This window comes from Ictidomys tridecemlineatus, chromosome 9, assembly GCF_052094955.1.
Source record: "Ictidomys tridecemlineatus isolate mIctTri1 chromosome 9, mIctTri1.hap1, whole genome shotgun sequence".
Taxonomy (NCBI): domain Eukaryota; kingdom Metazoa; phylum Chordata; class Mammalia; order Rodentia; family Sciuridae; genus Ictidomys; species Ictidomys tridecemlineatus.
The window spans coordinates 14,509,711-14,527,411 of record NC_135485.1 but is presented as its reverse complement, the minus strand read 5'-3'; the positions used below and the strand labels follow the sequence as shown (position 1 = coordinate 14,527,411).

Here is a 17,701-nt window from a genome sequence, read left to right as displayed (position 1 = left end):
GAGGATCAAATCCAGTGCTTCATACATGCGAGGCAAGCACTCTACCACTGAGCTACAATCCCAGCCTTCTCACAGCACTTTAGCATAGGGAAATTCTAGAACCTTTTAGATTAAAAACTATGTGAAAATGACAAAATTAAGTTAGTTTTAAGTTTAGTAAGTAAATTGTATTATTGGCATGAGGACATGTACAAAGTGGTTTTGATCAATTCCAATTCTAAAATAACAGAAATTAACTGTTATACTTATTTATTTGTGGATGCTTTCACCCATGTATAAGTCTACTTACATGCTCAAAATCAAGATTTTCTGTTTGTAATGAGAATATATTCTAGAACAAAAGACATCTTGGTGTGTAAATGCAGAATGTTAGCCTTTAGAGTAATGGAGTACCTTCACACTTGGATTGTGACTTAGTCTTTCTTATTCCCTTTGTGACAAGCAAGCATAATACTTGGCAGAAAGTTTGGTATTTGATGGATATGAATTGCTACATTTTAATTCAACTAAAATATGCCAAATTTTGGACAAAAAAAAAACACATCTTAAATATAGTCAAGGGGTATAATTCATTTCTGAGTCTAGTGACCTATCCCCAGAAAAAAATAGTTTCCAAAGTTATTTTTTAGATTGTATCTGAATATGAAGAAAATGTACAGTAAATTCTATCTCTCCTAAACAGAATTCCATGAATTGCCAGTTCCCCATGAACACACAAGTACTGAATTACGTCCTTGCTCTCGTTACCTAAACTTCATTCACAATCTCTCTCACAATGAACATTTCTATCAGTGACCCAGAGTGAGTCTCCATCTTCTCCTGTTTGGCTTCAGTATAGTGACATGTTCATATTTCCATTCAATTAAAATAAATTTAATCCCCAAATATTGGGAATCTGAAATTTAAGGTAATGTGCAGGATCCTATTTGTTCATTGTTCCACAGGGAAAGATACTGCCTAAGATGTCAAAATGGTAGTTTTTTCAGTGCTGCATCCAATTTTGCTTTAATTTCTTTATAAACTAATTTGTCTAAAGGTCATTTAAAGTGTGAAGATTTTGAAAAGTTAATACGCATATTAAAATAATATCTGCTTGAATTTTCAAAATAAAAAAATTAAATCTTTTAAAAAGACACATTTTCTCATATCAATTGGTAATTTAAATTATTTTCTTCAGCAAACAGGTTCTGGTAATGATGTATCTCTTTGAGGCATATATATTAAGGTCTTTAAGAGATTTCACATTATTCTGGAATCCTATTTTAATATTGTGAACTATCACTCTTTCGTTATCACTCCATTTGTCATGTTTTGATATACTTCATGATAATGGTTCTAGCTTAAGTCACCTTTTAGATATTTTGCTAAGATGACCAAAACAATTGTACAAGTTGATTATATTTCCAAAACCTTACTATTTTCAGAAATAATCATTTCTGTCGATAGTAAATAAGCACATATATTGTTATTATATTGTGATTGAAAGGCTTCAGTGCCTGGCATGGTGTTCTCCCCTGATTCCCTACATACATATCTAACATCAATATAGATATATACTTAATACATATGTAATATGTATACATATATGATTCCATGCCTAATAAAGGTTGAAGAATTTTTACCTAATAAGAATAACAAGGTTCTTCATGAGATTTAATTCAACCAAAACATTTAACAAATTTTTCACATAGCGACTGGGACTATTCATATACCTAGTTAGAAGCATGGACTTATCACAGATTCTTTGGTTTGATCAGCTCTGTTCCATGAAGTAACTCTTGCCGCAGTCTCTTCATACATGAAGTTAAGTGACATTGACTGTGAGTTTGACATCAGGCCACTGCCATGAAATCATAGTTGCATTCTAATTGTTCTGACTTTGAAGTAGCAAGAGTGAATTCCATATGTTAAAAATGACTCTGGTGCACGATTTGAAAATTGGCCTTATTACTAAAATGTACATAAGCACTGTGAATGTTTTCCTTATAGAAAAAGTTAGACTGATATCAACAGATAAAAGTGATCTCTCTTATAGTTAGAAATTAGTAAATAATTTTGTATTTCACAATTTATTTCAATCAATTCATTCATTCATAAATCAAAATAGTAGCTCAGTACATGACACAGCTATAAATTCTACACATTGACTTGCAATAAAAATAAAAATCACAGATAAAATATTTCTAACGTAAGCCATTCTAGTTGATTTTGTTTTTTTAGTTTATTTTATTCCTGAAACTCAAAAGCAACAAATCCTTTCTTCCGGGGGATAGGTTAGTTATTTCTGAACAACTTCCAACCAATGGACTAAAAATTCAAAACCTCTTCACATTTAGTTCAAATTGGATTTCTGAGAAAGTTGTATCAAGAATAAAACAAAGTATAGGAAAATATTTTCTATCAGAAGAAAATTTATAAGTAAATTTTTAAAATCTAGAAATGTGAATCTTTTACAGAAATTTTCAGAAACATACAGGTGGCATGTCGTGCTTCAGTAACTACAGTATTCATCAATATTGAATTTTGTTTAATTAGTTATTTATGAAAATTATTTTACTAAGTCAAAATTCAATAGAGATTACTTAGTTGCCTCTAACTGATTTTGTCAGAAATGCCTACCCAGCAAAGAAAGAGAGGATGCCAATTATAATTCAACTCTGTATGTTGTACATTACAAAGTCAGGAGTGAAGACTTTGAAATGGACCTAGTGAGCGGTTTATTGAGATCAAAAGTAGATTTCAAAGTGACCTTACAGACACAATGTTACAATTACCAGTTAAAAATTATTTTTTAAATGAGAAAACACCTCTTTCATTGTGCAATAACTAGAAGATATACCAACATATCAGTTACTAAGAGGTTTACTTTTTGATGTTCTGGTTCCTACAAAATTCATTTAATGTTAACATTTAGCAATTTGGGGAATCCTCCCAAATTGCGTGGCTCCTAGGAGAATATTTTTATCATGAAGAGAACAATTTGAGTCTTAGCTATGAAATTTTCTCTAATTGTATACACATGACATGCAAGATTTTGCACATATACTTCTTTGATTTTCTGTATTCATCAAGAGTTATTTAAGGTATCTCTCTAGGAGAGCATTTTGACCGGTTGTTTTAAACTAGCAGAGAAGTCCCATGTTACCACTCTAAAGACACAAAGCTCCTGTTAAATGAGTAAGAGAAAAAAGCTATACTCACAGCACTTCCAGGTCCCGGAGAGCCCTGAACGCCCCATCTTCAATACAGCTGATCTGGTTGTAATCCAGTTGCCTGTTAAATAGATTAGAAGAATATATGTAAAAGGAATAAACGGTAGCAAGGGTAGGTGACAGGAAGACTCCTGAAGGGTCTGTGAAGCTCTTACTAACTGAAATGCTCTCACAGACACACTCATCTGCTTAAGAATGTCACAAGCCATTCTGGCCACTCTCTATGCCGGGACTGAAATCTCTTTTTGTTCTGAACTGTCTGTGCAAATAGCAGCCCTTGGAAAGCTCCAGTAAATAATAACTGCACCTTATATTAAATGCCATAGGAATGCAATTTCATTACATCAAGAAAAGCTATCCATTAAGAGCTTTCAGCGTCATCTTGCTGAAACAATTTCATTAAGGTAAAGGACTGTAAATCACTTAATGTCACATGCACCCCCTCAGTGACCTAACAGAATCCATTTATCAGAGAAGCCCAGCTGCATGTTAATTTCGCTATCCTTGGCAAGGAAGAGCAAGAGTACTTTTAGGTTTCGTTCCTTTAAAAGCAGTTTCCCTTCCAGAACTCCAAATCAAGAAAGAGAAATGACATTCCCTACATCTCCCTATCCTTAACCTCAATACACTTTAGTAAGCTAGCAGTTGTTTTATATTAAGAGTCCCTATTCTTATAAATTGCATTCTTTATCATTATTTGCAAATTCTCTGCAGCATAAAGATAGCACACTTTTGAGTTAAGAAACTTTCATAATTATATCACTCTCCAAGAAAATAAGTTTATGTATTAAGAAATTGATAAGAGTTTTGCTTTTCTCCAAGATGCTAATCTCAGTCCCAAGCACTAAGAAACACATACTACAGGCAAATTGTTAAAATGATAAATTTAACTATAATAAAAAGTTTAAATGCTGCATAGGTATATTCTAAATAATACATAATTCACACAAATGAATTTTCTCTAATAGTCTAAGTACTCTGTGTAAATTTTTAAGAGAGAGAGAGAGAGAGAGAGAGAGAGAGAGAGGATGTTTCTACCTTGGTTTGCTTTTATCCCCCCTGCTCTTTCTTTTTGATATTAAAGACTTCTGTATTCATCTTAAGGAATCTGCTTGATTGGAATAAATAGCCAATACTAATTCCTGTCTGTACTCTGTCCCTTTTTCCAAAGAAATAGTCGTTGTTTAAATACCGTAGCTTGATGCTTAGAGATATCATTATTCCTGTAAAGCAAAAGTTATTTTAATGCTTCACTTGAGATAGAAACCAAACATTTCATGAAATAGGTGAGTTGTCAGCTCTACCTGCACTGCTGAGAGAACACAGATGTACAGGGTAAGGTGATGATCATCTTATGAATGAATCTCATCCTTGTTTCAAGTTCAAATTCCCGAAAAGGACTCATTCATATCTGAGGTATTTTCTTAAAGAACTGTTTAAACATTCCCATAAAATAGTGATTTCTCTCACAAGACTACTGAATAAACCAATGATTTAATCTGGTGACTTTCAGAGGGCCCCTTCAGATTCCTTACTTTAGAAATTATGTACATAGAGAATGTCTCATGAAATATACATCTAATTTTTAAGTGGGTCTCCAGGAGACACAATCATACACAAGACTACCTTGATGTGATGCAAATGGTACATTCAGGACATGCAATATACAAACAGGTGCACCCCGGAGAAGATACAATTTTATTGCTTTTATAAACTCAGGCTTTCCCCAAATAATAGCTACAACTCATGCTACTGTAACAGCCTGAAGCATTTCTACTTATTAGGAAGTAATGCAGAAGTATAATTTCATTTTCCAAGAAGACTTTTAAAGCCTCATGATGTAATATGGCAGCTGTGGTTCCAAGAAAACACTTACACTCTGGAGCACTTTTGAGTTTTACAGATTAAATTCATTTACCAATTAAGTTAATAGCCTTTTTATTTTAAAGTGCTAAAATATATATCTACACTAGTATTCTCTAACCTCTTGAACAATTTATCAAAGCCATTTAAATTAGAACAATGGCATGAAGTGTTACCCTTGACACACTACAAAAGAGAAATTGTTTCCAGACAAATTGGCAAAAATCTTTTAATGCTATCAAATTTGCCTAATGCAGTCTCCAGGTTAATCTGTAAAAGGGTGAGCTGTATGTTTGCCCATATCTTATTATCCTTAGCTGTCAATGTATAAATCAGTGCTGACACAGCTTCTTCTAAATCATGCATACAATACACAAAGGGGAAGCTCTAGCATGCCAGAAAGCACTCAACCAAATCTTGTCCTACAAGGACTGAAAGGCAAAATACTCTCCTTATACCAGAAGTTGTGCCTTTGCTTTAAACTGGTAATTCCACCCCTCTTTAACATTGCACATAGTTACATACTGCACTTGATTCTTGGAAATCTAAGCTGTATTCATGTTCAAACATTAATGACATTTGACTTGCACCCGACCAAAGTTTTCCTTAAAACTCTACTATATGCCATTGTATCTCAGTTCACAAATCTTCTGAGAATGGAAGGTTTCTCGTGAAGAGGTTACTCATAAGTAAGAACAACCAAAATCAAACAAGTCAATAATTTTTTCATCAATGGGTGGATTTGGTGACAGAGGGATGTTTATGGAAAGTGATGTGCCCGCATGAGTGCCGATGAGAAAAATCTCTGCATGCAGACCTCCATTTGTCTGCATATGGTTCAAGATAAACAGTGTCAAAACTGTGCAGGAGCATAATTTATTTCAGGATTTCTGGACTTGTTTCCTGCACCTTGTTTCTCTCATCCTGCTCATGTCTTTCTCCACTACCTTTCAAGCCCCGGGTACTTGTGCTTTCTGTAAACAGGAAAGGATCTGTTCTCAGCCATGCATCCAGAGACAGGCTGACTTTCTTTAGATGTGATTTCCCATTGTGGCATGAAGTTATTCTGAATTAAAAGAAAAAATTACAAGGGGAGTCTTTTTTTTCCCCACTTCTCCAAAAATAATAATTCCAACTATTTAGCCAGGCGTAAGGTAAACTTGTTGGTCTTTAGAAAGATTCAGCTAGTAAGGGTGTCAAGTACAAGAGAGGCAATAATAGACACTTTCTTGGCACAGGGCTGCTCACCAGAGGGAAGAAAGGTGGACTTTTCTTATTTTCTGGGAAGAAAGAATCTTCTCTTTGTGTGTGTGTGTGTGTGTGTGTGTGTGTGTGTGTGTGTGTGTGTTTTCCTGACCTTTAGTCAACCTACTCTAGTACAGACTCCTGTCTTCTTCCTTATTTCCTGCCTCTGACCTTCCCCCTGTGCTTCTGTTCCAATTCAAAATCTCCTCTCTTTTTGATCCTTCACTGTCCTCATTTGTGAATTTGTGTTTTGAAGTACTACCTTAATCTCGTGAAAATAATGAGGTTAAAAGAATTATCTTCCCGATCTTGGTAAATATGAATATTTTCTGATTCTCTTTTCAGTGATGGGAGGAAGATGGTCTGATGCTCTGGGAAGCTCTAGACTTGCCTGCTTTGATTTTTCCCCACCACTGGTAAACTTAGTCTTAGCCCGTGAAGTTTGCCGACAGACCACCCGTGTTACGCGGTGTCACTCCACGCCTCACACATGTAGAATTTCACAAGCTGATCTGGTTTTCTTTAATACTAAAAATAATTTGGCCTAATTTCAGAACTCGATTTATTCTAGTTATAGGAGACAATATATAATGTTTCTAAACCTAAGTTTTATAAATAGGTATGTTGTGACAAAAAAGAGTAAATCTATACTTATTTGGCATCCTGAAAAAAATAGTTGAAAATATTGTATTCTGATCCATTAAAGTTCTCTGAAGGGATTTCCTCATTTCCTTCTTTGAAATTTGGATACCATACCGTGCTCGAGTTATACATATAAAACTTTCCTATTAATTTCACTTTTTTGTGTGTCTAAAGTATCAAATGCATATTTTTCTATAGCATCCAACTAATAAAAATATCTTATTATTGTCTTCTTTTTATGAGAATCAGGTCACGAAAAAATATACTTAACTGTGAAATGACACATAACTTAAAATTCTTAATAATGCCTAAGCTAAACAGGATTTGTCTCAGGGTCTCAACAAAATTATTATGACTATGATTCATTTTTGTTATATTTTGCTTAGGTTTAAGTATTAGAAATAATTTAGTTCACATTCATGTTACTATTGTAAGGTAAAACATTACAAAATTTTAGTTGACTTAAAACACACTAATGTGCTTAGAATCAATGAGGGAATAAGAACATTTCCATATAGAAGATATCTGATAAAACATGAATCCAAAGGGGGAGAGAAAAAAAATGTTGTTAAAGATATGGATAAAATGTCTTCTGTTTATTTCCTCTGTGTATTAAATTCAATTCAATATAATTTCCCAAATATACAAATATTATGTCAATGTTACTTTTAAGGAAGAACCCAAAATATAACCAAAAATATAAATTATAATGCATATAAAGGGTACAAAATAATATGAAATGCCCCATATAAATAATAATCTTAAATATACATTTTAGCAAGTCATATAATTTCTCTCAGCTTAAAAGCACATCAGTATTACCCTGGCATTTGGAAACAAAACAAAACAAAACAAAAACAATGAAGGTAAAGATTATTCTGAGAAACACAAACCAATTTACATTGGGAAATAGGCATCTCATTTTTTATTGAAATACTCTACTATAAATTTATATCTGCTGGAAGGGGCAAAAGGAAGATGGAGAAAAGAAAGTAGGTTGACATTCAGATTTTATACAGATGAAAATGAGGCTCACAGGTGTTCAACGGCTTATACTTGATAGGTAGCAGGTATTTTGTTAAGCTTTAGTTATAATTTAGATCTATGCATTTCCAAAGCCCATACTCAATACCCTAATGGGTAAAAAATAAACCCAGGAGGTTTTATCTTTTGTTTTGTTTTGTGCTGGGTATTGAACCCAGGGCTCTATGCCTGTGAAACAAGGATTCTACCAAATGAGCTCTATCTCCAACCCCCTAGGAGGTTCTTAATTCTTGAAATGGTAATGATCGTGCTTCAAGGAATAGCCCAATATATGAAAAGACTTCAAAATTTCAGAAAAGGAAGAGATTACTCTAGACTGAAGTAATCCTAAGTGACAGAGGAAAAAAGTGATCCTTAAAAAAATGGTAGAATCCACTAGATAGAAAATAAAGTGGGTATTAAATCAAAGGGCTTTTGTGTAGATTCAATGGGCAAAGAAGCTGTAAGTCTAAGATGACAATATAGTACACAGAAAAAACTCACTGCTCTCTCAGAGGAAAGTCTGTGTTTCTACAGACCCTCTTGCTCTAGGACAAAATTCCGCTATGTTCCCAGGGCTTTCTGACAGTGCCGACAACAAAGGTGGTTTTTAATTAGTTGGATTATTTTGAAGGAGGTAGAGGTGGGATTAAAAACAGTGTCCACGGAAAAAATTTTGGCATCTTTGTAAAGTTATCTTATGAGACTATAGTCTGGACACCACAATTCAATCATCGGGTTATTGTAACAGTTCAGGGGTAGCAAAGTATGCAGATCAATGTTGGAAAAGCAAGAAATTCTCTAAGTCCTGTTTTTGTCTCATAGGATAACACTGAAGCCACAGTAATATCATACTAGTTCCTCTTTTATAAGTAAGTGCATTGGATTTCCAAATACTCAGTTTGTCCTCTGTTTTGTTTGTTTTATTTTGGTTTGGAAGGCATTTATTAAGAAATATTGTATGCATTATTTTTTTAAGAGAATTCATTGACAAAGAAAAACCACATAAGACACTCTGGAGACAAAGCAAAATGCAAAGGTCAGGAGGTTATTGAAAACCAACTTCATCATCGTGATTGGGGATTACCTCATTTCAGAGTGTGATTTTGAAGTGAATGCAAACCAGGGATATTACAGAACCATGGACAGTTCCCATGGTATTGACAGAAGCATCTGCTAAATGCTGATTTTTTTTTTTTTAAAGTTCCCAAGACAACTTTTGGTTGTCTTTCAGATCCACAGGAAGTGTTCTGTATGTTAGGGGGAGTAGGGGACTGGCCCCTGTAAAATAGAATCCATCTTCATTTACTGGCTCTGAAAATGAATTGCCTTCTCTACATATTTGCTCAGAAGTTTCTAGACCCCTTGAAGACCTGAGGCATGTAATCTAAGTCTAAGGACAGTGAGCCCATCCACAAAGAAACAACTCACATTTCAAAGGTATTGTTGGCTCAGGCTTACTGAAAATAGTCTAGAAAAGGCCTGGGGCAAGAGAAGCTAAGATGTCCACTGAAAATTGATGAATATTAGTTTCATAAGGAAGAAAAGCAATGAAGTAAACATGAAAACTGACTGAAGCAGAAATTTTGCAATTACGACTTAACTTACATGACAGAGGTACATAAAGTCTTTCATTTGCATAGGAAAATTTACATATACTCTTCTGTTACATATTGATTCTATATTAATTGATACCTCTTACTCCCTTATCATCGTGAATTATACAAAGGTTAGTAAAGAGAAACTAGAAGAGAAATATTTCCAAACTAGAAAAGCATAAATATATAATGAAATATATATCTTTGTACCTGAGATAGAGTTGTGCGTTCTTCTATAGGTTTTAACAAAGTAATGAAAAAGAAACAACAAAACAATAATAATAATTAGAAGGATGAGGATGATGAGGAGGAGATGATGATGACAGAGTTCCATTAGGAAACAAAATAGATTTTTAAATAATTGATAGAGCTCCATAAAAACACGTTACAGAGATCCACTTTCTCCTGTTTGTTGAAACTTGTTATGGTTAATAACAGTGCATCACAAATTGGGCGATTTCTTTCCTAAAATGTCAAGGCCATACATCATTTCTTCCAAATGTTATCATGAACTTACCCCAAGAGAACCATGCTGAATCATCTTGTGACTTAAATCTTTGTCTACACATTAATGCACATGAAGAAAGAATAATGTATATTTTCCCCCAACTTATTTTTCTTAAAAACATTATTTATCCTGAAAAAAGAAAGATAAGATTCATAACAGTTTTAGGGTTAAAGAAACTGGGATAATGCAAACAAATGGGAAAGGTATATATTTATTCACTATCAGAAAATGATAGAATTTGATTGAGTACACTTTGAAGATGTAGCACAAAATGGAAGGAGGAATATGCAGGCTTGGTCTACTTTACACGGGGCATAAAGTAATTCTTGTTGGAACTTAATTATTTTAAGTATTCATACTGTACTTACTAAAAAACTAACGTATATTGTACTCACTAAAAAAGTAAATTAAGTTAGGCTTTGTCTTTGTGGTGAACTTTGTGAGTAAAAACTTACAATATAGTTAATTTTAAAAAAAGTCTATCTATATGTGCTTTTTGTTGTTGTTAAATCCTAGGTAACAGTTATAGCTGGGATTTTTCTTTAAAAATTTGACTTTTGACATATTTTGATACTTCAAGTACATACTTAAATAATAAACTGGCAAGTCTCAGTAACAGAGCAAGATTAAATATGAATATTTTTCAAGAGGATTAAATTAAGTGGGAATACCTAACAGATACTTGGAAACAAATCAGTGCACAATGTAACATCTTCATTCATGATTCAATTAGGAGGCAGCAAAGGCTTCATCACTACATCCATTTTAAATCTTTTAAATACACATATGAATTTTCTGAAGAAAATTTCTATAAACACTGATTACTATTTTGGGGAGGAATCAGTTGGTAATGATGGCATCAGTACTTTAGTTAATAATTTGTGACTAACAACACAGATGGAAAAACGCCGCCAATGACTATCTTAAAAATTTATTATTCACTTGATATTTTAATATGGTCTTCTTCTCTCATCTCACTTGAGGGGAAAATAAGTGGTTTAAATTGTGGCTAAAGAAAAATAAAGTAACAAAATAAAATACAAAAGGGCTTTAATCCCGTTAAGAAATTAATAGAGATAAGCAAAAAGTTATGGGAAGTCCTCCGTGGAGATGCTTAAGGGCAAAGATAAATGTCCATCTGCCTAGAATACTTTTAGCATGGCTTGCCTGAAGGAAGGGGAGTAAAATCTGCTAATTTGCAACATTAGCACAGCATCCATTTCATGTTGTCAGGATGCTGCCTTGAGCATATTAGCCAATCTACAAGATTAAAGCAAGTGCTTCCCGTAGAAATCTTGCGGTAACTGGAATTTGCTCTGAATAAGTCCTGAATGTGGCAAATTCAATAAACCTGCTAGAGTGCATCAGACGGGCCTTTTTGATAGTCCTATACCGAAAAAGATCTTCATGCAGCTACAGCACATATTCCTTCCAACCATTCTTTCTTCTTTTATTGTCTAAATTACTACCTGCAGGAACCATGACAGCACTATGCAGGATTGTCAACTTGAAAATGCAAGCACTGGTATGAAAGATAGGACAAAGGGCTCCTCTGCCATCTCATATTGGACGCTGATCATATTAATATTAGTGGTATTTTGGTGAACCGTTACTTTATGACTTGTGGTTATTACTGTCTTTGACAATAATAATGTGAAATTAAATTTACTCAGCTTTTATATATCTTGACAGATAGTGTTCTGAAGTTTGCATAATAAAACTAAACTTCAAAGCTCATCCCATGAGATTAAGGCTTTTTTTAAAAAAATAATGTAGTTTAAACTATATTTTAGAAATAGAAAAAAAGGGGCCTATAATATTTCAGCAACCTTCCTAAATAAATAAGACTATTAATTAATTGTAAAACTTTGATGTCACCTATGTTGTCTTTTATATTGTTGCATGGAAATCAGTGAGAAAAGAGGGGGAGAGAGTGATACTTTTGCCTATCATCATTCATTATCAAAGCAGTTTTTTAAGCTGCTTTTCATCCATGGCAACATGTATCCTCAGATTAGAAATTACTTGAGCTCTGCTCTAGTCATTGTCCCCATATTCAGATCCCTGTGTTCTCCCCACTGCTGCTTTGCTTAAAGAAAAAAATTGTCACATTTAATTTCTCATCTCATACACACACACACCACTGCACTTTGGTTTTTATCTTCCAATCTAATCAATATTTGAAATCAGACCTTGATCAGCCTCCTTCAAAAATTCTTTCTCAACACACCTTTACTTACTATTCTTCACCAAAACACAATATAAGCCATTTTCCTTAGATTGATTTATATTTCTTTCATGAACTCTTCCTCCAAACATTCACTGATGACTTCAAGCAATGCTTTCATCTTTTTTTCTCTCAACCCCTATAGTACTTATTATCTTGTTTATAAATCAGAATACTGTGTATATTAATTCAGTACCTTCTAGCATACTTTTGTTTTTCCATTTTTAACTCTGTCTGATTGATTCATAGTAGAATAATCATACCCACTTCTAACACCGCAATTCATCTGTACATTTTTTTATGGATATCTTCTAGCAGTTGATCAGTTGAATATCTGTAGAATGAAATGCTATCTTCCCATAGCATGTTACTATTTTGAAATATCTTTCACATATCTTATTTTTCTAATAACAACAAATAAAACCAAGAAACTCTCATATTCATTTTATAAAAATGAGAAGAAAAGCTCAGTGAAGTTCATGGATTCACTCATGTCCACAAATGCAAACAACAACAACAACAACTCCAAAAATACTCCAGAGACTCTAATTGTGAATTCATCTGAAGGCATGTATAATACAGTCTTTAAATTTGGGAAAAAATTCATGCATGCCAAGAAAAATGACTTAAAATATTCTTTCCTCATAGCAATTGGCTACCATCTCACTTTTTCCCCTCTTAATCTTTTATCTTGTTTATAAGGCTAAATGAAGAGGACATATGAAAAGTCCCCCATGACTTTCCATACTTCTAAATGTATGTATATATTTCATATATATATATGAAAGGCTTCTGTATATTTGGATTATCCGAACATTTTGACAAAGAATATTAAAAGCCACTGTTTTAAGAACTTAGACATAATATTCCTGTAAGATTGCAAAATACATTCCCAAGGGACAGCAACTCTAGCCACTGCTATATTCAACAATAACACAATGAAAGCATGAGTAGGTGCTACCCAGTCCTTACATTGTTCTAACCAGACAGAGAGAGATTTGAGCATCCTTCCTCACTGAATCTACCTAGAGTCCTCCAAGCCCTGACTGGCGAAGATGAAAAGAGGGCAAGTGAAATCCCTTTAACTTGAGTGCTCATAAAATCCTGGGGTCATGATTTTAATGGCTATAAGCTGTAGTTTTCTGTCTTTACCTGTACATTTAGAAAGTACAAGTTTAATACAAAACCCATTTATATCCAAGAGAAGATGTAAAGGCAGAAATCAGTAGCTTCGTAAACAGTCATCTTCCTTGACAGGGAAAAACATCTGTCTCACTTTTGCTACTGGAAAAATAGTACTGGATCACTCCAAGGAGAATTCTGAATATAAGTTCATTCTTGAAAAAGTGCCTTCCCTGTTTATTACTTGCTAAAAATATTGGATTGCTGATAGTTAATCTCAGCACACAGGGGTTCCCCCCCACTATAGTTCAAACTAGCGTAAAAGCTAAGAAGATATTTTATGTCCTAGCATTCACAGCCAACTGAAAACCATCATTTCTAAAGACTAATATGGCAATTTAAAATTTATAAAGATATATATCGACAATATTAGAATTGTCATTGAGATCTTAAATCTGATATATACCTTAAGAGCAATAAGCACTTAGAAAACATTTCAACACAAGAAACCAGATTAAAGATTTATCAAAGAAAATACAGACGTATACTCTTCTTTTTTATTTTAAAAGAACATATACACATTCTTTCATGAAAAAAAAACAGGAAGACATAATTTTCTCATTTTCAAACTTTTGACATTTAATTGAAAAACTCTAGAAAACCTGTAGGTTATATATATCTCTTACAAGAAAATATTATCTACTCCACCCTGAATAAAACAGTTCAGATTCTACACTTCCAGTAAATACCAATACCAACTGCAAAAGAATTGGCTGTAGGTGGCTGGCAGAAAAAGGGAAGAAAATATGTTGTAAATATATTTTTATCAAATCATTTCGTTAGTTTTCAATGAATTTGATAATGACTTCAGTTTCCAGACATCTTCCAAATGAGAATCTTTTCAAATAGCAAGAATTCAACGTTTCCTGAGCTAGGATTTAGAAATTCATGTAATATAGATTTAGCTTCAAAAACAGATGTTACTGAAAAAAAATTTTAAATATGTATACTTACAAATTTTTAATATCAACTGCCCCACGGAAAGCCTTCCTCGGAATTGCCTGAATTTGGTTTTCACTCAGATCACTAAGAATAACGACAAAAAAGAGATAAAGAACAAATTATAAAATATAACTTTAAAATTATTTTCACCAAATGTTTGAGGAGTGATAGGATATCGGGGGGAAAAAAACGACTTGAAAATATCATTAGTACATGTACAGCAATACTTTCCAATACAAATATTTTACATTTCTAATACAAACTAAAGGTTAGACTAAGAGTAGTCTGTGAGGAATACCTCCAGATCTTTAATTTTTATAATAAATTATAAAATATGATACTTTAATTGAAATCTTCCTTCAGTTATGAATAATAAAATATTCCTTTAAAATAAATGATCAATTTTTTTATAACTCAGTTTTTGGAGTTTGGAAGTTTTAATACTTCCTAGTGCTCCAACATCAGTGATATAACTTACAAAGAACATAGGAAAGATGCTCATTTTTGCTTCCTCCATCCAGAAGGTGGATACCAAGTGATACACCCTGGACAGGATGATTAAGTTTTCATAGCACTTTAAGTAATCTTGGAAATGGAACATGGCAGCACCAGCCCAATGATAAAATGAAGTTGTGCATGAAATATTTATAGTAGGTTGATTTAAAACCTTCTTTAAATAATTCTATTATAGCTATAAACATAGTCTGTCTATATTTGCATTTTAATTTAATTGAAAAATACATTTTAATCAAGGAAAAAAGCACTCTGTGAGTTGGAATGAGAACTTTGCAAAACTCACTCAAAAGCTCAGAAGGTGGGTCATTATTTTTCTTTAAAGAGTTCAGAGGCAATGTTAACAATTCCCATACTATTATTAGCCTTAATGAGTAGGGTAAAAATACACATGCAAAAAAAAATGCCACTGAAAACAGAAAATTAACTTCTAGCTTTAAATAACATTAGCAGAGAACAGAGACTTGGAATAATAGATACATTATTAATATAACAATGATGGTTCTACTATTATCTTTAAATTTCTACTGACCACAGTGCATAGCAGACAGAAACAGAGCCCTCTTCTAATATGTGGAAGCACATGGACTGATTCATCCACATCCTGTCCTCCAAAGCTGCTTATGACCAGACCTGTCATCCACACACTTGTAGCCATGCAAAGAAGGGAGCTAATTGGCAGACACAGAGATTTAGTGTGTAGTCTTGACCTCATTAGCACCAAGTTTTTAACTGAAATTTGCATTTATATCTTGATAGCCTCACTGTTCAAATAAAAACGTTTGCTAAGCAATCTGTAAAGGAGTAAATGTTAATCTCCTTAGAGAGAGAAGGTCTTCAGCCAAAAGGAAAAAAAAAAAAGAAACTCATATTTAGGTTCAAGGAGTAAATTTACAATATGTGCTTCTATGGGAGGTAAGGCAGCCATCCATTTCCTAAGTGACACAGCTAGTTACTGCTTTCAATAGTTTAGTACATCCCTAAGAGTAATAACACTTCATTTCCTTAAAAATTGCTTATTTCTCCAGCTTGTCATTGATTCAGACTGACTGACTTCCTTTTTTAAATTACATCTAGTTAAAAATATTTAACAGGATATATTTAAAAGATTTGATGGCAGAAACAGTGTTCAAAGGAGAGTAGGAGCAAAGAGAAAGCAAAGAGAAATTGGAGGAAGAAAAATCAGAAGGTAATAAGGAATGAAGGGGAATAAAAGAATTTTAGTTAATATAAATTTATAACGCTTTCTGATAACTACTCATAGCATTTTGACTATTGTTGACCCAGTCAAGTCCTTGGTTTCTTTTTGTTATTGTTTTACAAGGTTTTATTAAAATATTTTGCTAAGGTGACTTGTATGAACCAAAGAAAGAACTAAAAACCATTTCAAAGATTTTATTCATAGTCATTTCTCATGTTTCTGTATTTCCAGGCTTTAATGCTTTTTCTATTTCAAATCAATTACTTTATATTCATTCTTCCAGCAGACATATTTCAGTTATAACAAAAGAACAGCAACGAAAAACTTGTTCTAATTAGTTATACATGACAGTAGAATGCATTGTGACACATTGTACACAAATGGAGCACAATTTCTCATTCCTCTGGTTGCACATGGTGCACAGTCACACCAATCTTGTAATCATACGTGTATGTAGGTAATAAAGCCCATGTTTTCCAATTCCCCCCTCCCACACACATACCACTTCTTAGAGGAAGAGTGCTTCAGAGAGCAAGAAGGTGAAAAAAAATGGTAGAGGTGTTTGCTTCAGAAGTGGCCTGCTTCCAGCCTGAGGCCACTGCATTTCCCACCTGCGGCCTCAGCTTGGCTGTTTCCAGGCACAGTCTTACCCTGGAGTCATGTTCTCAACTGGGGTCCTGGGGGGTGGGAGGAAAGTTAGGGAATGGCTTTAGGTTGTTCACTGAGGAACACTGAAATTTAGTGAGAACATTGTTTCTTCTGAATTTGATTTCAGACTTTTAAAAAATTACCTTTGGCAGAATCCCAGGGCAATGGAATTACTTTCTCTGGCTAATATTTACCAATCTTTCCTTTTTATTTTCCAAGATTGTGAGAGCCTGTCAGTCTCAAAGCTGATTCTTTTAAGGTTAATGTTTTATGTGTGGCTACCCCCTGAGTAGACCATGCTATGGGCTCTCAGCTTGAGAGGCAATTTTAGTTTGAGATCTATCTACACATCATGTAGTTTGAGAATAAGGAAGATGTCCATGGTAAGTAAAGTGTGACTGGTGTCTGAGAAAGATGATCAAGGAGGTCAGAGAGGCAATAGTTACTGGAGGGTGGTTGACCAAAGCCACCTTCAAAATAAAAGGAATTATTATTTGAAACATGTTGAATAATGATTGTCCTCAACAATCCTCAGCCTCCAGTCTAGGGGAGGGGTTTTTACATTGTAAGTGGGAGAAATCCAAAGAGAATGGTAGCATTCTAGAGCCAGTGAGGGTGTAGGCTTCAGGCCAAGCATGGTGGTGCATGCTGGTAATCCCATCAATTCAGGAGGGTGAAGCAGGAGGATCACAGGTTCAACACCAGGCTCAGCAACTTAGTAGTCTTAAGCAACTTAGTGAGATACTGTCTCACGATAAAAAATAAAAAGGTCTGGGACCATAGCTCAGTGGGAAAGCACCTTTCAGTTCAATATCCAGAACCATGAGTAAATAAATAAATATAAATAAAAGCACAGACTTAGACCCAGTTGATGAATCCTAAGCACTTATTAATCAA

At 33.8% G+C, this 17,701-nt stretch overlaps 1 protein-coding gene across 8 annotated transcripts in view; it reads right to left on the bottom strand.

The window, feature by feature from the left end:
* The window catches only part of Slit2 (slit guidance ligand 2), a 332,292-nt gene that overhangs the window by 111,009 nt on the left and 203,582 nt on the right, over nucleotides 1-17,701 (bottom strand). For all 8 annotated transcript variants that reach the window (XM_078021124.1, XM_078021126.1, XM_078021127.1 and 5 more), the window contains exons 5-6: nucleotides 14,455-14,526; nucleotides 3,202-3,273 (exon numbers count right to left, since the gene is read on the bottom strand). In XM_078021124.1, the coding sequence (XP_077877250.1) occupies nucleotides 3,202-3,273; nucleotides 14,455-14,526 (144 nt within the window). The remainder of the gene's footprint in view (nucleotides 1-3,201; nucleotides 3,274-14,454; nucleotides 14,527-17,701) is intronic.